We start from the raw sequence: 23226 nt of genomic DNA, 5'->3' as shown, positions 1-23226 counted from the left end.
GCTCACTTACTTGTAATGGCACATTTCTAATAGGGTATAATTGGGTTTGAAATATTTAACTTGTACTAACAAAAGCAGAACGAATTTATCCGTACGCCAACAAGCCAGCTAACCAAATACAAAAAATAACCTGAGATTGTAGGAACTGCAGAATCCAAGACAACAAGGTGCAGAGCTGGATGAACACGGCAGGCCAAGCAGCATCATAGGAGCAGAAAAGCTGACGTTTCGGGCCTAGACCCTTCATCAGAAATGGGCCATTGCTTTTCCTATCTGGTTAGAACCGGCAGACATAAGATTGTTAGGGCAGAGTTCATGAAAAACGACCTCATACTGGGTCCATGGTTTTATATCCTGAATGATATTTCAAATAAAGTGTAGCACTTGTATGGTTTAAAGTGTGTCTGTTTTATAACCAGACGGTTAAAAACGAACTAAACGTTTAAACGAACTTGCCTGTGGATTTGAAAGCAGCGTTGCGTTTTAATACTTAATCTACCGAGTTTTAATGAAATAGGAGAGATAAAATGGAAACACGTTGATTTTATTCCAATATCACTCAGATACGTTGACTGTATACGTCTTTTTTATTACATATTCTTATAACCCACGCGCAAAATGAAATAAATGATAAAAATGAAATTGCACACATTTTACTGTACACGTTTACTGAAGTGATTTGCACTCTCAACTGCTTGCAATTTGTTCATGTTTAAAGATTCTAAGTAACGTCGTCATAATTCGCATAATGTCATAAAATAAAGAGAATAGAGTAAGTGGGCAGTGTTAGTGCATGACTTCAAGGTGCGGTTATTCTACTTGATCCGTAACTACCGAATTCTGAACTTGAGCTACTAACATTCTGTCTTTCTGTCCAATGTGGTGTCACGAAAACTGCCGATACACGTGTGTCCTTTAAACCTAAATGAGCCACCCACCCTTTATCATATTAACACTGCACTTCGGAAGACAGGCTCAAATACAAAGCAACTTTAAAACACGAAATCCGAAAGTTGTATGAAAAAAAAGACATTAAAATGACAGATGTATTTGCCCGAGTCTTTTAACGACCGACATTAGTCCTTTTACATCATTCGCGATGTTGTTGTCAGTTGCATTATTTGGTTCAGACGGGGGCAGTGAAGACTACAATGTCAAAGAACATTTGGGGATTAAATAAAGGTAAGGTCTTCATTCAGTGGTCTGGAACACTAAAGTAAAAGCCCCGAAAGTATGTGGAATTATAATTTCACATCTTCCTTATTCATTCCTTGGTTCGAAGATGCAATAATACTTTCTTTTTATTAACATGAATGCTAAATTAACAGTCTTTGACTGTATCACTGAGTTGTCCATCAAAAAAGAAAATTGTGACCCATATAACGGGGGTAGAAACTGCACTTTCTCGCCTTTCAATAATAGATGACCTGTGTCAGCAACCATTCAGTGAGAATATTGCCCTATGCTTAATCAGTGTCACCGCTAACATTACCAGGCTCTGATCCCATGCAATGTGGAAACCCCAGTGTTCTGGTGGATTTGAGTCTGTACCGCAGTGTTCAGCTCATTGACGGTGAAGTTCATGTTCATAAAGCTGCCAGCCGCCGTCGAGGGGGGCATGGCTTGAACACTGGGATAGTTACAGTCATAGTTGGCAGTGGAGGCTGCACCACTGTAGTTGGTATAGTTTGCATAAGTGCCGTAAGCGTAAGGGCTGAGGTGCATGTTATACGGTGAGTGATAAGATGAAGACTCTCCCAGACACGGCTTCCCGTCTCGAACGAGAACTGGTACTGCGATTCTTCTGGGAGGCGGGAGGCCAACCATCTCCAGCGATTTATCCTGGCGTTGCCTTTTACATTTGTATCTGCGATTTTGGAACCAGATTTTGACCTGGGTGGAGGTGAGCTTCAGTATGTTTGCTAAATGATCCCTCTCGGGTGCGGAAAGGTACTTCTGCTGTTTAAACCGCCTCTCGAGTTCGTAGACCTGAGCCTGGGAGAAAAGCACTCTTGGCTTCCTTCTCCTTCGACGGGGCCGCTCGGCTTCATCAGTTTTCTCTCCTTCCTTCTCCGTGTTCACTCCAATCAGTCGGCATTCTAAATTGCAAAACCAGACCGTTAGTGCGAAGCAGACCTTTATTCCCTGCACCTTTCTGCTAAACCCGTTTCTAACGTTGAATCAGATTTCTCAAAGTCGAAAGCAACAGTACAAAGCCTGATCGATATATTGATATCTGTACCAGGTTTATAGAACAATTAGCCTGACGGTACAATCGACGTACATCTCAATGGAAGGCCGGACAGTCCAACAGTTGGAGATGCAGGATTTCAACTTTAACTTGAGACAATGCGGGTTAAATCGTTAACACAAGATCAGAGGAAGGCACTTGACAAGGTCAACCCCAGCGCGTTGAAAAATGACAGGATATGGAACACTTTAAATTGAGCGATTTCTCCCATAAGAGTTACTGAAATTCTGTGTAAAATATTCTCTACATATCAAGGTCACTGTTTAAATATAAATATCGTACCACAACAATAGGTGAATAGAGTTAGAGGGTGATGTGAAATGAATCACAGTGAAGGAGAGGATTGTAATTTGTCGTTTTCAAATGTAGTGTTTTGAGGAGCTTTTAAAATAAGTAATTGGGCCGCTTTGGGAAATATATAAAAACGAACTCTTTTAAAATCTCTCTCCCTCCCAATGGAAAATGTATTGGAAAGATATATGAACAAACATAACTACAATGTACTTTTGAAGAAGAGGCGGATCTATTCTGTGTCAGTTTGAGAAGTTGAATGTTAACATAATGGACTCGGGAACCCCTCAAACGTTATTCACAGAAAACCGTGAGATACAGAATCAGGCATTGAAAGTTTAAAGCAAAATAGCGTAGCAAATCCAAATCTAGAGAGGTTAGTGTTACTTTGGGAACAAATATTAATTGAATGAAATCCAGGGAAAAAAAGAGATGTGAGATGATCCGTTAAATTGGCAAGAAATTGATCCTGAACCAGAAATTAGGGGAAGAACAACTCAAGAGTTTTAAAATAAACCATTTTGCCCTCGAATGTCTATTCCACCATACTTTAAATCTGCAAATAATATAGAAACTAGAGCCAAAGTAGGAACAAGCACCTGAATAATAATTCAAAACGTGGAATTCAAAATGTTTACATTGTTTACATTGCCCATCATTTGGTTCTGTATTTTCGATTTATTTAGTCCATAACAATACATCATTGAGTTATCTGAACGGCGAATGAATCTCCAATTAATATATTTTCAAAGAAAGTTCATAGATATTTAATTGAATGTGAAGGTTTCCTGGGAGTGCTCGTGAAATAAACGTGCTGCGTTTTATGTAAAATAATTATACAGCTTTTTTCTATCTCTGCTGTCTATTGTAAACTCATCTTAGCTCATTTCCCTGATTTAAATTGGATTTTTAAAAAATTCCAGTCATTCACCCATTTTATGCAGATGTTTTATTAGTTTGGACCATAAGAACTCGTCGAGATTACCAGAGATCGGGTTATCGGCAGACATTACAAAACCAATAATTGTAGGCACTTACTAATAAATCGTATATGAAGTGAAAGGAGTTCAAAAATTTGTAAAATTTACTTTTACCCTTATTTTTTCCCGTCGCTCCATTGCTTGTTTTTGCTTCTCTGCTGTCGATTTCCAAATAATTATTTCCGAATGAACTGCTGGAATAATTGGGATGATTTTTGCAGGAATTCAGTTTAGGCAGCAGCTCATTGTATGTCGCTAGAGATTGCGTTTCACTGAAGTGCTGCTGTTTGGTCCGTGCCAGCATACAGGAAGCAGGGGAGGGAGGCGAATCGAACTCCGCCGACTCTCCAAGAGACGCCATGTCAGGATGATGCTGAAGATTTAAAATATCCTTCACTGAGAATGGAGTCGAAGTTGTTGAGCCGGCAAACATGTTGAAAACCAACTACTACATATAAAGTGTCCTCAGAAGACGAGGTCTTGGAAGGGTTATAGTTAGAGGTATATTTGATCATCTGAATAAGCAAAAAGCAATTATAATTAACGTTCAGTTTAGTTATTCAGTGGTGAGCCGTTCATCTCCCCTACAGTTTGACTAAAATATCTAGCTATGGGATGTGCTGGTGCAATCTGACATCAGTATTTGGAGTGGGGGAGGGGGATGCGAGGCGGTATTGGATCACTGAGACCGACGTGTTATACAAACAGCCATTGGCCTGAGGTGCTGCGCTCCGTGCACCGATAGTAAGCCGTTCTCCTGATACTCCCAATATGGCCTAATGAGCAATATTGTTCATACCAGCATTTCCTCAAAATTGCTTGTACATTCAATATTTTTCATTATATGGCAAGTTTAATTTGAACAAAAATATGCAGAATGTAATATTAAACGCATTTGAGTATTTTATTTGTCCACTTTCGGTGACCCAGTATGTTCTCATGAAATAACAGAGAAACTGATGCGAGAAATTACAGGACACGTCACATTTATAGAGGTCTTTCCGAGAGAACTAGACATCACATTTACGAAAGTGTGTGTGTGAATACGTGGCCTGTGTCGCTGAATGTGGATACTTGTGTGTCTGTGTCCCTGAGCGGGAATGTAAGCGTATCTGCGTATGGTGGTGTCAGTGTGTGTCCCTGAGTGTGAATATGTCGGCTTCTGTGTGGGATTGAATATGTACGCAACAGCGCGCCCTGACATTACCCTAAGTAGCAAGATGCTTATTATTGGCTCCGACTCCTTTTGAATTCGTATTTTGAATCACCTGCGTATTACTTGTTAATGTATCTTCTTCGCCTGTACTATAAGGTTTCTCTTTGCTGTCTTATTTCGAACGTAGAATATTTACATACATTTAGGGATAACTAAACAAACGCCCATTAACAAACCACAGTGCATTAGCAAAAAACAGACATGGCGCATAAAATCTTACATACAGTCTGTCAATTCGACTTTTATAAAGTTTATTCGTGTAATTGAGGCAACGTGTAAAAGTTCGTTTCGTGTTGCGTAATACTTTGCTTGATGTTTGAACCGGAACGTTCAGCACTGCAATTTGAACACTGACACTGGAGGTTTATTTTAAAGAATTATTTGTTTGTCTGACTCAGGCCTAATTGGGAAAACGGATCTTCTGCAACAGATGTTTGTTGAAAATTGAAAAAAAGGTAAATATAAAAATTAAGATGCGGAATGTTGAAGGTTAACAATTTAAATTGAATTGGTTCACACAACAGAGGTCTGTCCGCTTCAAATTTAGTCCACCACAGAAGATCTTAGCGGCTGGTTCCCCAGTAAGCTCTGAGCAACGGCCAATTAAACCACTGAACGCGGGTGGACGGTTTTGAGAGTTTATCTGAAGTGTTTGTGTGGTTGGGGCGTGGGGGTAGCGGGGTTGGGATCCACAACAGGCGACACGCTGGAAGTTCGAAACTTTGGTCTGGCAACCACTTCAGCCTCCTCGATCGCTGATAAAGAGTTTGGATAAGAGACGATTAGGAGGACTGCAAATGTAAGGAGGAAACAGTAGACAGAGTGCTAACAGACAGAAAACAAACAAAAAAAGCGAAAAACCGGCTTTGGTGGAACAGGAGCTGTCATTTTGACTTTGTTGAAATGTACGTGCTTAGTTATCCCATTCAGTGTAATGAAGCTGCTCCTTGAAACAGGCTGGTGAATCAAATACTGCTCCAGGACTGAAACATTGACCTGTTTGTGTAAAAAAAAAGTATCAGTATTTTTACAATGAGTGGCGAAGCGTTTTCATGCAGCGGTCGTTACAATGAGAATTACAACCCGAAAGACGTAATGACAAGATGTAGAGGCTTCTAGTCTGCCAATATGTGTCCCGGGCCATTTTCCGCCTAAAATCGGGGTTTTTACTGACATCATCAATGAATCATTGCTTTTCCCAAATTTGAAAACGACATTAACCTCAGAACAATGACAGAAGAGAATGCACAGTACAACTCTGGGATTGAGGCGATATACAAAGTCAACATTAATTCATTGCAGTCGTGCTTTTAGATAAAGTACATTAAATAAATCAGGACATTTCGGAATTCTGAGCAGGTCTTCTCTTTAGAACTGTCGCCTTGTTGTCAACAAGACGTCCAGAAGTTTCCATTCAGCGTTTCTCAATATCTTAAATATTCAACGTGTTCTGATTAAATGGATAAAAAAAGTAACGCAATTTCTGTTATATTTATAAAACTGGAACAGTATCCTGGTAGCTTCGTCCATCTGATTTGCAGTCGAAAAGATAACGATACATGATTGAAATTGTGCTGCTTGTGAAACCAAAAAAATCGCATAAAGATTCGTCTGAAGGTTAATGGAAAGATCGGTTATTTGCTTATTTTTGTCTTCTTATCTGTTTGGAAAAAGAAAACTGTGTATTTAGATAACGCCTTTTACGAAGTCAAAGCTTCAGACAGCGCGTTGCAGCCAATGAAATCGTCTCGAAGGCAACGCAGCAACCAATTGATGCACAGCAAGCTCCGAAAGTAACAATTTCATAGCCACCAGACAATCCGTTCTGATGTTGATTGGGGGATTAATATTTGACAGAGTAACTCTCCTGTTATTCTCGGTATAGTGCCCTAAAAATCTTTTTACGTCGACCTGAGAGGTCAGGCCGGCCTTTTGTTTAAAGCCTCATTGGAAAGACCCAAAATTGTGTGGTAAACTCTCAGAAGGGGGACCTGAACGCACAACGTTCTGACTTAGAAATGAGAGTGCTGCTCATTGAGCCATATGCATTGGGAACAAACTCACTGTTCAGTATAGTTCAGGACATATTTCCAAGGCTATGGGTGGAGATGAATTGCTTTTATCATTGGCCAGATGGTTTCCCTCCAGCTTTGACAGCTTCTTTCCTGGAATGACTGGCGATCTCCAATATACGGGTGCATTCAACAATATGCCCATCAGTGTGGGGAAAATTAGAGATTAATGCACAAATGACAGTAACTGCAAACATATCCAGCCATTAAGGAAGCTCAAAATTCAGAAACAAGCTTAGAAATTGCTGCGAAAACCCAGGAGGTCTGACCGCGTGGGTCCGATGACCCTTCTTCAGAAATTGATTCCAGCATCCGCCGTTCTGGTTTTTTATTGTTTATTGAAAATGTAGGGGTCGTAACTCATTTTTTAAATTAACACCTGAATATAAAACTGCATGAGTTTCCAAGCTAAGTAAGCAACAATTCACTTGTGCATCACTTGACCATTCACTTGTGCATCCATGACAGATAGCACAGTTCAGATGACGTAATGCTCGACACGATTAGAGGCATCTCGAAGAGTAACAAAAGTTAGATGGAGTGGCATGTTAAATGTCAGTGTTTTTTTTTGTCAGATATTTTGACGATCAACTGAAGCAACCGGATATTTTTATTTCTGTAAGATTGCATGGCGAGCGCAAGCTCTGAGGCCCTTGATCTGCAAAACCCCAATTTGCACAGCTGAGAAATCGTATAAAAACGTTTAAGATGCTACTGGCCATTCCGTCAACTTTTACAGAATCAGAAACAAATTATGACGTTTATTGCTCGAAACCTGGGCCTAACGTGCGAACTGATATTCGTTCCTGTGACACGCAGTTAGCCAAAAGGGAAGGGGACTTCCCTGCAATACCTGATAAAGAATCATGAGCGGAATAGAAATTTCACCAGGGAAGGAAACCGATCTTCTCAAATAGAAAGAACATTTAGTGTTTTTTTCTCCATGTCATTTTATCTTTCTCCTTTGAGGATTAAATTATATTCTGGATGAGTTTTGGCTCAGTGGTGGTGCTCCCAGCTCTAGATCTGAACAATATGGGCTCAAGTTCTACTTCAGTGCTACAAAGACAGAATAACAGCCGCACTGGTGCCGCCATTCCTAACTGAAATTCAAGCGAGGCCTCATCTATCTCCGTATCTGAATGAGAAAGATCTGAGTACATAGGTCGTGAAGAGCAGTCTCCCCGTTTCCAAGTCCGAACCAATATTTATTCGTCAAGTAACTGCACTTATAACAAATTGTCTGGTCATCTCTGCTGTTTGTGGAAACTTACCATGTGTACGTTGGATAAAGTTGCCTACATTATCATTTCGTTGGTTGAATAAGCGAGTTGGATGATCATGTGGTCGTAAAAGGCGCTATTTACATGTCCTTATTTTCAATATACTTACAAGACTCCTAATTGCAGTTTCATGTTCAATAATCACCACGGCTAAAGCATTTCATGCTCTAAGGACTCTGTGGGAAACAATACCTTGCATTTGCTCCATTTACTATTCTGGCGGTAGCTGTAAGTGGTTTACTGTTTTAGCAAACGTGAATTCCACAGCGCATCCTTTCAAACATGTTTGAATTTTGAAAACCTCTGTTAGCCAGTTTCGTAAACTGACCTATAAAAAATCTAAATTATTTGTCTCCACTCAGCATCCAAATCTCTTTCCTGACATAATTCTAGTGAATCTTCACTTTATGGCATATCTGTAACACAGTTCCTAAAGCGGGTGCCTGGAACTTCAATATTTCAACTGTAGACTATTGCTGTCTTGTACCAATAGTACATCACTTCCTCGCCTTTATATTTAGTCATAGACTCATACAGCATGGAAACAAACCCTGCGGTCCAACTACTTCATGCCGACAATGTTCCCAAACTAAACCAGTCCCACCTGCCTGCGTTTGACTCTTATCCCTTCAACGTTTCCTATTCGTGTACACCAAAATCCTACATAACGTGATATTATTTTCGATGGGCCTTTGCTTTATGGCAGGTGATTTTGCAAAAGCCACAGCTTATGAAAAATATTTTATTTACAAAGCAATATTTATAGAGACCTACAAGCAGAAGAATCGGATTGAATTTTTAAAAATCCGATATCTGCAAAACCACGGCATTCCGCATGTACTTGTAAACCTAGCTCCCGATAGCACCATGATTAATACTCTGACGATCCGTTCAGGTAAGTAAAGATTCACTCCTTTGTGCTGGGGAAATGATAGAGAGCTACATCCTCTGGCAGGCTTATGCTGAACAATTTCACTTCTTAGTTTTGAACTGTAGGGCCAGACTGAAGCTTTGACTTTTACATAAGCCAATCTTGTTTTTTCCAGTTCTGAGTAAGGGTCACTGGACCTGAAACGTTAACTCTGATTTCTCTTCACAGACGCTGCCAGACCTGTTGAGCTTTTCCAGCACTCTCTCTTTTTGTTTCTGATTTACAGCATCAGCAGTTCTTTCGGTTTTTATTTTGGTTTAGCCGTCATCAGTCTGCGTTGCTCTTACCGCGCATTTATTCTAAGCATTGTAAATACAGATTGCCACTATGGTCTAGAACACATTATAGCTTCTACATACCAAACAAGGAACATCAGTTTGTCCAACGTGGCAGTTAATAAATTCGTGTTATAAAGATTCATTAAGTCCAGATGGAGTGAGGGGAATCAGCTTTCCTCTTTTGAACCCTCTATCTGTCAGTTGCAACAAATATTTTTATTTCTTCTGGCATACAACTGTATCACACTTCAATTAAAATTTAGTTGCTAGATCAAATTAATAATTTACAATGATTTATTAAGTGAAAGAGATATGAATTTATTATCCACTTAACCTTAAAATACATCAAAACATAAAAACAGGGATAAAAAGTTTAAAAGGAAGACTGGTACAGACTGTAAGATGAAAGGCTGCCCAGTTTTAAAGTTGTTAGAATCCTTGAAGTATCACATTTTTAATTTGAAACCATCGTTGTTTCATTATTGACTGATATCCTCAGCAGGGGCAAAGTTTGCAAATGCATTTATGAATTCTTGGTGAATTGTTGTTTCTCAAATTTCTTTTATGACTGGGTGCTGTCTTTCCAGATGATTAGAGACATAAGAAAAGGAAGGCCTCCCATCCTTACTTTTAACAGTCCATGTTCTTCTTCTCTGTTCTCCTGCTCAAAATCAGCTGTTGGAATATTGTTCAGTGTGTGCATTTGAGTCTGGCACCATTGTCTTTGCAAGCTGAATAACTGGTAGGTGAGCCTTTCATTGCTGAATATGTGAAATTATCATACATACGTGAATTAAAACACATATAGTATTTTCTTGATATTCGCCCAGGACAGGAATGTTCCTTCCCAGTCGGGGAATACTTCAGTGATCAAGGACATTCAGCATCCTCCAAGGCGGCCTTTGAGATACACAACCATGTAGAATCACTGAGCAGAAACTGTTAGCCAAGTTCTACAAAGGACAAAGAACAAAGAAAATTACAGCACAGGAACAGGCCTTCGCCCCTCCAAACCTGCACTGACATGCTGCCCGTCACAACTAAAACCCCCTACCCTTCTGGGGACTGTATCCCTCTATTCCCATCCTATTCATGTATTTGTCAAGATGCCCTTTAAAAGTCAATATAGTATCTGTTTCCACTACCTCCCCCGGCAGCGAGTTCCAGGCACCCACCGTCCTCTGTGTAAAAAATTGCCTCGTACATCACCTTTAAACCTTGCCCCTCACACCTTAAACCCATGGCCCCTGGTAACTGACTCTTCCACCCAGGGAAAAAACTTCTGACTCTCCACTCTTTCCATGCCCTTAATAATCTTGTAGACCTTTATCAGGTCGCCCCTCAACCTCTGTTGTTCCAGTGAGAACAACCCAAGTTTCTCCAACCTCTCATCATAACTAATGCCCTGTATTACCAGGCAACATCCTGGTAAATCTTTTCTGTACCCTCTCCAAAGCCATCACAACCTTCTGATAGTGTGGTGACCAGAATTGGACACAATATTCCAAATGCGGTCTAACTAAGGTTCTATAAAGCTTCAACATTACCTGGTAACTTGTAAACTCAATGCCCTGGCCAATAAAGGCAAGCATGCCATATGCCTTGTTGACAACCTTTTCCACTTGCGTTGTACACCCAATGCGCTTAAGGGTTCTGCCATTAACTGTACATTTTCGATGTTGATTAGACCTTACAAAATGCATTACCTCACATTTTTCCAGATTAAACTCCACCTGCCATCTCTCTGCCCAATTCACCAACTGATCTATAACCAGCTGTATCCTTTGACGGTCCTCATTGCTATCCGCATTTCCACCAACCTTTGTGTCATCAGCAAACTTACTAATCAGACCAGTTACATTTTCCTCCAAATCATTTATATGCTATGGAAAAAAGCAAAGGTCCCAACACTAATCCCTGAGGAACACCACTAGTCACAGCCCTCCATTCAGAAAAACACTCTTCCACTGCTACCCTCTGTCTTCTATGACTGAGCCCGTTTTTAATCCATCTTGCAAGCTCACCTCTGACCCCATGCAACTTTACCTTCTGTATCAGAATATTACCTGGTATCATGTGACTTCTGACTAGGTACAATGGTAATGTTAATGCAGATGGTTCTGTACCCATGAAGATGTGATCTTGGGTTCATGTCGCACTACATGTAACTCCACCACACTGTTCTCTACCTTACTGTCCTGTTTTGTCACCATCACCTGGATAAATTGTTATGTTCTCTCTACCTTAATTAGTTTGTACAGTTTTAGATTACTTATGACTTAGGTTAGACTCTTGGCATGTGACTCTTATTCCGATCATCTTCCAGTCTTTTGGTTTGTCTTTATTTTTAATTTTTTGTAATTATCTCTGCCTCATTTAATCAGATTATAGGTCATCCCTTCACTTGTTATTCAGCTGTTGACACTTTACTCACACTGTCTAACACTCCGGATCACCTGCAGGGACTTATTATACCACACTCCACTCACACCATTTGTATGATCTTTTGATCTGTCTGCTTTTGATCTCTCTGCCTGTAAATTCTGTGTCTATGTACTTCTCACTTACTTCACGTGTGATGAAGGGGCTATGCTTGGAAAGTCTAGTGATTTCAAACAAATCTGTTGGAACATTACCTGGTGTCGTGTGACTTCTGACTAGATACAATGGTACTGTTAGTGCAGATGGTTTCCTTTATTCAACGTGGATCTAAGGAAGGCTTTCTTAATGTGGTCAGGTGACATTTGCAGCCATTTTAGATCCATATTTCTTTTTTTTTAAAACATGCCCATGCAGGTTGCTGGATATAAAAATCACATGAAAGAAATTAAAATTCAACAGTCTATGTTTATTGCTATGGCAACAAAGTACATATTTGGGAAATGTAGAACAGATCTGATTGAACGTAAGGAATTCTTCAATCGGATATGCAACACTTGGATGACAGACTCACTAATACATTTGACAGCCTCATAACGTCTGCCTAAGTGATTCGCTTTTTTTTAGCAGAGACGTTCTCGTTTGGAGCGTCCTGATGGAACGTGTCAAATCTCAGAAGAAACACAGCGTAACATGAAAAGACGGAGATAACAGATTATTTCTAATCTTGTGATTAAAAGATGGTGTATAGACAAATCTACAACAAGTCAACCAAAAAGTTATTAGAATGTATGTTTAGCAAGCTTCCTTTGAGTTCCACACCAGATTAATGTCCATCACCCTCACGAACACGTTGAGTGTGATGTTCGGAGGGATCCACGTAAATAGATTTCCATAAACATCCATTGGGTAAGAAATCCTTTTCTTGCCAGTTTTTCTGGATTCCACACATAGCATAGCAAATATTAGGAAGCTCGATCTCTGTCAGCAAACTGAGCATGAATGCGCGACACGACCGTTACTGTCATGAAAATCCTGACTGAATTAACGTTTGGGTAGTGTACAATTAGATGGTGGAAATATCATAAAGCATGAAGATAAGAGAATACAGTAACTTTACTCTGTCATCTTCTAGCTTCTAATGCACACAGGATTTTGAGGGTGTTCTTCCATCTGGTGAACATACCGACAGGTTTTCAAGTTCGAGAAGTTAGCTCAATTGCTTACTATTTAAGAATGTTGAAGAATGCCCGTGTTTTATAATCTAGGTGGCACTTTAAGTAACGCGGCAAATTCACCAATATAATTGAGATAACTCGTTTTGCAATGAGGAATTATTAGTTGCCAGTCATAGAATCATGGAATGATTCGATCTATTCGGCCTGTCCCGACCCTGCCAGCTCTCTGCAAAAGCGACTGTATCTCCCCGGATGTTTAACTCAGTAGGCAAAACTAAGGTAGGTGCTGTAGACAACTGCCATTATAAATGTACACGTATGAATTTTGAATTAAAGTGATAAGAAAGCCCAGGCAGAAATGACACAATTTATCCAGTTATGTTGGGACGTTTGGGTGGATTGAGAAAGAAATCAAATATCCGAGTTTTGAGTGGGAAATTCCGGGAATTGAGTGCACATTCAGCAAGTTTCTTATTCAATTTCAGCAACTGGACTGTGGCATTAGACCAGACATTTACATGAGATTGGGAGACACTGGCGGGAGGTTATCTCGTTCTTGATAAAACTTGTGAGCAATTTAAGAACAGCAGGAACTAATCACACATTAGGTAACCACTAATGGATTCCCAAGTCATGAATGTTAGGAAGTAATGGAAGTTGGCAAGGCGATTAACACAAGCCACACGCGGTTTAAATGCTCCTGTTTTAAAGTATGCGGTGGTAGAAAGTCAAAGGCTGCAACACATTTCCTAAAAGTATTAAGGGATTACATTGCTGTAATAGAATACAGATAAATAGATTAAGGATATTACATTATATCACTCGATAGCCATTGGAAGAATAACTTCGTATCGGCTCTAATATCAATTTCACTATTTCGTTTGTATCTCGAAGATCAACAATCGCGTGCTTCGAAGTTTAGTCAAGGTGCCACTGAGTGCGACGACAATAACAAAAACACAGGTATTGACAGTTTAGAAATCTAGGCATAAATTAGTTTAATTGCAGAGACGGAGAGAGAATTGCAATGTCTTAATTGACAAATCCGCTGGTGTTCTTTTTTCCAGCCATCACTGGATTAGGTTGCAGATTGGTAATTAACTCTAGCAATCAACAATCCTTGGTACGTTCTTTAATTGACACAAAACAAAGGGAGGTCATCAGTTCCTCTGGGCCCAGGCTCAAACCAATCCGAGAATCTCCATGAAGCCGTTTTATGGAAGCCTAAATCTGAAACTTCGGAAATGATCGGGACTGGACGAGTTTACTTGAACCAACACGTATGACAAACTTTATCTTATTTTTAGAAAGTGATTTAAATTTATTTTGTCTATTTTTGTGAAGTGACGCGTAGTTAAGTGATTGATACTGGAGACATAACCGTTTCTGTCAATGTGGCACTGTTAAGAGTCACATTTCAGACGGACTGGCTCGATTGTTTTGCATCGGATCATTTTAAAGAATTTTAATTTAATTTTATGAATCAGTTTCCTTTTAAAGAGCAACACGGATGAGATGGTCACTAAAAACAGAAAAGGAAAGTTCTTGGAGAATCCTGATCATTCCAAATCACAAATAACTCGACATAAATCTATAACCGACATCTGCACCTATTTCTCATGGTTTTATAAACAGCGTTAGAGCAGTCACACTACTATTGCGAGATCGAACGAACTGGGTGATAGTTACAATAATATCTGATAAGATTCCCTTATCATGTGAAGTACTAACTTCCGTTTCAATTAAAATTCCTCAGTTAAAATTAATGGTGGTGTCATGATAGCTTCTGACAGAGTGCATCAGGCTTCCTGTAATAGCTGCGTCTGTGCCGACAGTTTTCAGACAGTTACTGGTGTCCCCATTATCTCAGGATTTCATCTTGCCAATTTAAATCAAGCCTCGCAAATTCACTGAACGGGAACCAGCTTCGGCACACACATGCGACACTTTTAAAGGACATGCATGGAGCTTGGATTTTATGTCACTTACGCCCCAACATCTATTTAATATGCCGCCTTGTTTCAGTTGCATCCTTTCTTAAATCTTATAATTTGTGTTTATATGTTAGTAAACATCGACATCCCGTTTCTCGAATTAGTTTAAGTTGCTCGCAGAGTTTTTTCCTGTAACATTTTAAAAGAAATGATCAAAGCTCACTATATTTCTTGCTCATGTAGAATATTTGTTTTTTTACATGTGGCATTGGTGTGTTTTTAGCTTTTACGTTCCTGGACGCTGATGCTAACGACAGGAGCAGCCTCGAGCCGCTTCCCCGGATGTATCTACCTTTTACAAAACATCAAGTCTTTTGGTATGTCAATCCACTCACTGTTTAGAATTAAGATGGATTTATTAATTCGTTTGTGTTCGGCGAAAGCGTCATTCCCGTGAGCTAAACGATTAAAATGTTTTAAGGAGAAAACGCAAGAATAAATTCCTCTGGGAGTCCCTGTTATGAATAAATATTGTGCGTGGGATTTCCACAGAAGTATTATTAGCGCGTTTTACACAAAACTTGTGTGAGTGGGGTCAGGATGGTTATCAATGAAAACCCTCTACAATAAGACTTAAAAATACACTGTTGTGTCAAAATTGTACCACATACTATAAACAGTGCGAAATCCAACTGGGGCGAATAAACAATAACTTCAGTGACTGACAGTATTCAAAACGAATGCACAATTTTTATTGCTGTTTCCAACATTCAACGTTAAACCGCATTGTGTTTATGGTGCTCACCTACTACAACTAGGAGATGGGAGTCCAGTGTTTGACCGAGTGATAAATGTAGGTTGGCACTTTCAAGACTACTGTATCAACAACTAGGCTGCTTTGGAGCAATAATTGCTGAGAAAGCAAACACAGATTGAAGTGTTATTGCGCTGCTTTTTGTCAAACTGATTGATGCTCTTCCCATTAAGTACAAGGAATCGGTCCATTTCCGGGTCATTTTTACTATGGCCGCTTCCTGAGAAAGGAGGATGCGGGGGAGGGGGTGGGAGTGACACAAATCAGAAGTATTGCTGTGGGAGCACCGTGAATTTGACCCGTTCGGCATTAAAAGCGTAATATATAGCAAGGTAATATACCTCGGTCATTTAACCTCGCAAAAATAACCGGTGTCAAAATGAAAATCATACCTAAGTGGAAAAAAAAGGAAACGAATTGGCTGCAGCTAATGTGGTTCTCCGGCGAATCTTCACATTTGTCGCAATGAAAACATGATAGGCGCTGAACTGGAGGATACAGACTTCCATACAAATGATCTACGGTTCATGCTTCCGATGAATTCATCAATACAAAACTATAGTACAAGTAATTAATACGCTTAATGAGAGTTAAATTTGGATTAAAACACACACACACAAATTCCGAATGAGTTGCGTGAGATAATCTTTGGTTGAAATGATGAACACATATATCTCTGTTTTGGGATATGGGCTGTGCAGTGTCATGTACAGTTATGATTTACAAGAGAGAATGTTAGAGTTAGTATTGTATTTGTGTGCTGCGGTACATAGCATAGCGGTTGTGTTACTGTAACAGTAATCTGGTAGATACGTGTTACTAGCCTTATTATAATTTGTTAATTGAATTCAATTGATTAAATAATTCACGATAAAAATGACTGGACAGTACTCTGGTGAGACGATCATCTGGATATATTTGGTCAGTGTAATAGCTCAGAAACGTTATAAAGACAACTGCATTAAATCTGGGGATTAGTGATAGATGTGGAATTATAAAACTATTTCCAATAATGTAAACACAGCAGTAAAACATATTCACGCAGGGTCAAAGTACAACTCAATCCCCGTATTACATTACAATGTTGGACGCCAATCTGTACAATCAAGAGAAAACGGTTGCGTCAAAATCTCATCGAAAAGGGTGAAAGATGCCACAAACTGAATTTTTTAAAAATACATACACCACACAAATTAATATTTGAGTACTTCCTTTTTACAAAAAATGAGTTAACCAAAAATCATATATCTCAGATACAATCGTCTTGTAAAAACCCCTTTTATTATAGACTCGTTTTTACCAATGTGATTTATGTTGCATATAGCTTCTGACACATAGGGAAAGCAACTACCATCTTTGGCCCACAGGCAAAATGCGCATGGGACAAAAGCAATTTAACCCTTAGTACCAAGTTGATAGTTTATAACGCATGTGTTGTCTACACTTTGTGTGGCTATGAGAACTTACGATTACAAGGAAAATGAGATCAACGTTTTGTGTCGTAACTGTCTACAGTGTATTGTGTGTTACCCCTGTTAGGAAAAACCTCACAAGTGAACTCAAAGGTAGAGTTCCCACGTGTGTTGGAGCGAATGAAACAACCGTCACTGGTAGATTGAGCAGGTCCACAGGATGGAAGATGGTCACATGTCTGGGACCTTCTGCATAGGGAAGTAGCAGGAGCCAGATGATTAGAGAGTACGCAAGGATCTGCCTCAATGATGGTTGCAGGCACCGTGTGAGGCCCTAATCATTTATCATCATGCCAGAGTCACTAGCTAAAAGTAAAAGGGGAAAAGGTGACACTTCTTGGACTGTCATGGCTAGTGGCTACAGTGGCTTGGTAACACATACCCATAGAATCACTTGGCAGCTTCAAGTACCAGGCTGGTGGCAGAAGCTGCTTCTCCGGATTGCCCACCACAGCCATGAGCAAAAAATACGCCAAATGAACATACTACTACGCCACTCCATCCGCCTCAATGGATTGTTTACTGTGACCATAAGACTATAAGACACAGGAGCAGAAACTAGGCCATTCGGTTCATCGAGTCTGCTCCGCCATTCAATCATGGCTGATAAGTTCCTTAACCCCATTCTCCCGCTTTCTCCCCATAACCCTTGATCCCCTTGATAATCAAGAATCTATCTATCTCTGTCTTAAATGTGCTCAATGTACTGTGTGCCCATCATCTCTAGTAGGTGGACGGATGATGACATTATAAATACAAAACTAAAACTAAGCCGTTGATGTGTGCACGTTGGTTAATTTCCCTTACCACAGTGACATATAGGTGCTTCATCCAAACCTAACATAGAAACCATCAGTGCAGGACGGCGAGAATGTGAGCTTTGGTGAAATATTGAGAAACAACTTCGTTATATATACTGCACAGTTTCATTGCTCTCTATAATGTAGAAGAGCGTTGCTTCATGAACTGTACGAAAAACAAAGCTCTATGTACAATAATTCACCATAGTTGGTACTTTTCAATTACATTTTTCGCATAAAAGAAACGAAACTCTAAAACACAAATTTAGGAGAAGCGCAGATTTTCTTTTGCTGCGCAGTCAATTCCATGAACCTAATAATTTAACAAATAATTCTTACTGGAAGTCCCATCAGTGCGTGCCTTTTTATTTGTAGCTCTTAAAAGAACAGATAGTCTTTTGTTTTAAACTTCCTGTGCTGTGCGGTGTATTAGCTCCAGCCTCTGAAATCTGTCTTGGTATTTTATCTCATCTGTTACACTGTCCTTAATAGCAACAAAGAAAGACGCCACACGCATTAGGACCCAGACTGCCGGCTTTCCGCACTCTTCACTGAGTGCCAATCACTTGGCTAAAAATTGCACTCTTCTACACTCTTTACAAAAGAGTTCGAAAACAGAACGAACTGATTACAACAGTTAAAACGTGAGGTCCTTGTTGCATACATTACCCAGGAGGTCAAACATATGATGGGCGATTGTCTTCTGTACAACCACTCGTTGATTATTTTCTCAGTAACAGTTCGTTGATTTATTTCTCTTTCGGGGTTTACATGAATCATTTGGATTGTCGAAAGGATATTCACTATCTAATGCACATGTAATATAAATCTGTGTAGAATAAAAATTAGAACATGAACATGCAAACACCAATTTTCGAAGTGTTTGACCATTGTTTATTTATGTTTTGTTTACCAGAGGGATTTGCTACATCTCTGAGGATCAAGAGGACAATAATGGCTGAAGAAATAGCGAGTGAAGTCCCCAGAGCTGAGCCACCAACTATTCCAACTTCGAATTTTCTTGTAAACCTATGCAGAATACTCTTTGTTAGAACATTCGTGAGTTGGAACACTTTGCACATAATTGTCTCCAGTCATTAAAAACAGAACAAGTCTCGTTTTATGGGACGAATCCGTGACTATTAATTGTCCTAAAGTAACTCCAGACAATTTTAAAAAATTATATCAGTTTATGTTTGTCTTAGTGAACTATACTTGGTTGACAGAAACGGGGAGATTATTCGCATTATCAGAAACTGCTCGCTCCAGATGCTTTCTTACTGAGAACGTATCACGGTAAACGGCAAAGGGCCAGTACCGTGAAAGGAATTGAAGCAAAATTACATTTATAGTTAAAGGATTCTAAATTGATATCCGTTGCGTATATGAAACTCTATTTTCAAGCACTTTATTTTAAATAATTGATTTTACCGATTTATGGAACAGCCAAGTAAAAAAAAGGACGGTAGAATATTTAAAATAATAACTCCGGATGTTGCAGCAATTAAACATGACTGGATTGTTAAAAGATGAAATATTAACGAATCGAAGTTGGATTGGGATGCAAGGCAATTATACTAATACAGCCCGAACGCCTTTACTAGCTTCCACTTGTAATGATTGAAAACATGTGCCGGACTGGCACTAAATAGTGAAGGGGTTAAAATCTTCGCATAGTGATTTAAATCGATTAAGAATAACTGTGCCCGAAAGTGTATAAGCTTGAAGTAAACTCATTTTCAGGATCTGTTTTCCTATAAATAAAACTCGTTACAGAAAAAAAAATTCTTTCTGCGCCAATATTTTAAATTACAGCATGGCGATGAAACAACACGCGAGTGGTTTTCAGGACAAATTTAATTACAGTTTCGGAATTAATCTCGGAATTGCACTGACGCACATTGCAGAGACGGTTGGTATGAGTCTGCACCTGACTGACGGGTTACACTTGTCCAAAGCATCAAGAAGCTGTAACCTTCAAAGCCCAAGGAAAGCTTTTGAGCGTTCGGTTCTCTGGAGTTGTTTTGTAGACGGTGGACGATACGTAAGCTTTTCTTAACTATTTGGAGCTTGAAATTTATAGGTCTTTTACACCATTTGCTGCAATGGAAAAGAGATGACGAACGTTTAGTGATGATGCTAACAGACGCAAAATAAAATCCTTACCTTTCACGAGATATCTGGAGTCAATCAGCTTACTAGCTTCATTGTTTATGCAGTTCCATTACACTTAACAGAGTCCGACCTAGTTGTGTCCATATACCCGATCAGGATGTTGGGTCAAACGCGTAGGAAGATTAGTATTGAAGAAAGATGAATATACTCCCAGCAGATGTCTGAATACAGTTAGATTTGACTGATTAGTAGATTAATGTCGGGTTATCACATCGGTGCATGCGCGTGGGTCGGAAAAAAATTAAAATGTATGACTTTTTTCCCCTATCATTGTGATTCTATGTTTATGAATCAGATATAACAATATAATACTCAAACATTAGATAAAAATCACAATGTGACTTTCGTAATTCAGGTAAATAAATCACTATGAAAGAGTCAGAAATGTAACAACGGAACACAATGCTTTGTGATTGATCTACTAACAATTGGCTTTATCCAGATCTGTGACAATTAGTGCATGTAATAATGATCATTTGTGCAAACTTTAGAAAAAAATCTGAACTTTCTGCTTCTTTCCTTGTATGACTCATTATTTTGGTGGATATCTTGTTGGAAGTATGTGGGTATATAACCATATGCTTGTGTGTATGCTGTCAAATACAAATCCGAGCGATTGCTGTTACAGTGAGCTTTATTTATACTTGTTACAGACATATGTAGAATTTTCTCTACGTGATCGCTTTCACCAAGTAACTTGCTTTGAGAAGGTTTTTATTTATGTCTGGGTTTCTGTCATCATAACTTTATGATTTTTTCCCCCTTTAACTTGATGATAATGTTGTGTTCATTATTGTTGTAGTCATTATGGAATCCCGGGAGTAGAAATCAAACTGTGAGATGGAATTGCATAAAATGGTGTTTCTTTCACTTGCTGCAAATAGCTAAGGCTATTTCTTCAAAAATAGAGCTTACGTTGGTTAGTAAAGCTTGAAAATGATTTATTGGCATGATGCAACTGTGGAAATATAGAAATGCAGCCATGTGTTGTGTGATTTCATGAACAAAGCTAATCTAAACGTATTCTACAACAGATACTCACTTTGGATACCAACCTCTCCTGCTTATTCGAAATTGGTTACCAACCCATCTTCGAATGGAAATTGTTATGGTTTCTTATTTACTCTTGTCAAATGCCTCTGTTTCTAAACAGTAATAGTTCTCCCTGAAAGCTTCCCTGCTGAAAGGGGGAAAATGCAGCCTCACTACTATCAACAACTAAACAAAGTTCCTGATTGCTAATATCATTTTGGTAAATGACCTTTGCAACCTGTCCAAGACTTTGACATTTTTAAAGTGCAGCACCCAGATTTAGACGCAATACTCAAGCTAACTGGTAATTTATAATGTCTAGTGTATACTTTTTAATCTTTAGTACAGAAAAAATTCCATACATAGTGGTTATTTATCCAAATTTGAAGTTTGTGTATATTTTGTTTGGTTTCAATATAAGATGAATATAGTTTTAGTTTACTGCTTGGACCTAAAGTCAGTATTTAGTATATGCATTTTAATTTGTACTGATTTTTGTATTTTCAACTCAAGAATTATTTTGCAGCACAAAAGAAAGAATAACTATGCATTCTGAAGACACTGCTTTTGCAATGTCATGATGTTCCAAAGACAACCAATTAAGTACCTTTGAATTGTAGCCCCTGTTGTAATATAGAAAATTTAATAAATATTTATGCATAGCAAGGACCACAAACAAGAAAGCAATACTGATAATCATGTTAGCATCCACTAGAAAATGCAACGAGGTCCTCAGAGTAACAATTCATTGGACCATCAGAAATAAGTGTAGAAGTGCATCATTATTCAACTAGATCACTGTTGATTTTCCATCTCAACACCACATTCTCGGACCATTCCCACAACCCTTGATGTCTTTAGTATTTAAAAATCTATTGATTTTTGTCTTGAAAATACTCAATGACTGAGCTATCTGTGGGTAGAAAATTTTAAAGATTCACCATGGTTTGAGTGCAAAAAAATTTCTCATCAGTACCAAATAAGCTGCTCCTTATTTTGAGACCATGCCCCTTAGATCTAGACCCCAGCACAGAGAAATATTCTGCCTACATCAAACTGGTTGAGACCTATAAGCACAAACATGATTTCACTTTCACAAATTCATGCTGATTCTGCCTAATTCTTTATATTTTCTAAGTGTCCAGTTAGCACATCCTTTAAAATAACTTGCACATTTTCCTAATGTTAGGCTAACAGCTCTGCAGTTCTCTTTTTCTCTCTCCAGTCTTTCTCAAATAGTGAGATTATGTTTGCTACTTCCAATCTGCAGGAAACAATCCAGAATCAATAGCATATTGGAAGATAATCACAAAGGAATCCATTACATCCACAAAGGAATCAAGCATGTAAATAATCAAGTTCCGGGCATTGGATAGGAGAGAAATGAAATTCAATCGAATGGGATGTCAGAGAGGCTAGAAGTACAGCACTTTCCCTCTTTTACACCAAAAAAGTTAATGGGAGGTTTGAGAGAAGTGGTCAAAATTATAAAGGGCTTTGGTAAAATATATAAGGAGAAACTGTTTCCAAATGAGAGTGGGGTCAATAATCAAAAGATGTAGATTAAAGTAATTGACAAAATAACCTGAGGCAACGGGGAAATGTAACTTGTTCAGCAAGTCATTATGCTCTGGACAGCAAGGTTCCTCCAGGTACAATAGCAATGTCTCTGCCCGTGGGTCAGAACATTCAAGTCCCGCATGCTAGGGAGGTGTATCACAACATACCTGACAGGTCAATCATTTTTTTTTACTTTATTGTGGACTGCAGTGCCTGAAACAATAGCAGAAACAGTTTCATTAATAACTTTCAAAAGATAAACATAAATACTTGAATGTTGTGACTTCCTAAGGGTCTAGAAACAGAGAGTAGAGTATGGGGTTCATTAGATTAGTGGGCATAATGAACATATTTGTTTCCTCTCCACCTATCCTCTCCTCTATCCCTCTTCTATCCGCCTCCCACTCTCTCCCTATTTATTTCAAAACCCCCTTCCCCTCCCCCTTTTCTGATGAAGGGTCTAGGCCCGAAACGTCAGCCTCTCTGCTCCTATGATGCTGCTTGGCCTGCTGTGTTCATCCAGCCCTGCACCTTGTTGTCTCATAAGAAAACAGAAGACCATTTTAGTGCCATAGTTTTA

General features: G+C 39.0%; 1 protein-coding gene and 1 long non-coding RNA gene across 3 annotated transcripts; one reads left to right on the top strand and one right to left on the bottom strand.

The window, feature by feature from the left end:
- Nucleotides 1–528: 528 nt before the first annotated feature.
- Nucleotides 529–4180, bottom strand: nkx2.5 (NK2 homeobox 5). Its single transcript, XM_020528359.2, has 2 exons — nt 3637–4180; nt 529–2099 (listed from the first exon to the last, which is right to left on the bottom strand). Exons 1-2 carry the CDS (start codon nt 3953–3955, stop codon nt 1489–1491), a joined length of 930 nt encoding a protein of 309 aa, XP_020383948.1. The 5' UTR covers nt 3956–4180; the 3' UTR covers nt 529–1488.
- LOC125484600 lies at nt 1595–21230 on the top strand. Of its 2 annotated transcripts, XR_007263433.1 has the most exons (5): nt 9932–10044; nt 13754–13822; nt 13927–14139; nt 15077–15170; nt 18796–21230. It is a non-coding gene; the product is annotated as an uncharacterized LOC125484600 (long non-coding RNA). The 2 variants fall into 2 exon arrangements; XR_007263434.1 differs by lacking the exons at nt 9932–10044; nt 13754–13822 and adding an exon at nt 1595–1903 and having other exon boundaries at nt 18796–21229.
- The last annotated feature ends 1996 nt before the right edge of the window (nt 21231–23226 follow it).

Source organism: Rhincodon typus, chromosome 12 (assembly GCF_021869965.1).
Source record: "Rhincodon typus isolate 14 chromosome 12, sRhiTyp1.1, whole genome shotgun sequence".
Lineage (NCBI taxonomy): Eukaryota > Metazoa > Chordata > Chondrichthyes > Orectolobiformes > Rhincodontidae > Rhincodon > Rhincodon typus.
This window is presented reverse-complemented; position numbering and strand designations above follow the sequence as displayed.

Bases quoted from the DNA above. Each gene is read 5' to 3' on its own strand.
- nkx2.5 (XM_020528359.2), bottom strand. From the start codon at position 3,955: ATGTTTGCCGGCTCAACAACTTCGACTCCATTCTCAGTGAAGGATATT. The intron at 2,100-3,636 runs GTAAAAGTAAAT...TTTGCAATTTAG, and splicing joins AGCGACGGGAAAAAATAAGG to AATGCCGACTGATTGGAGTG.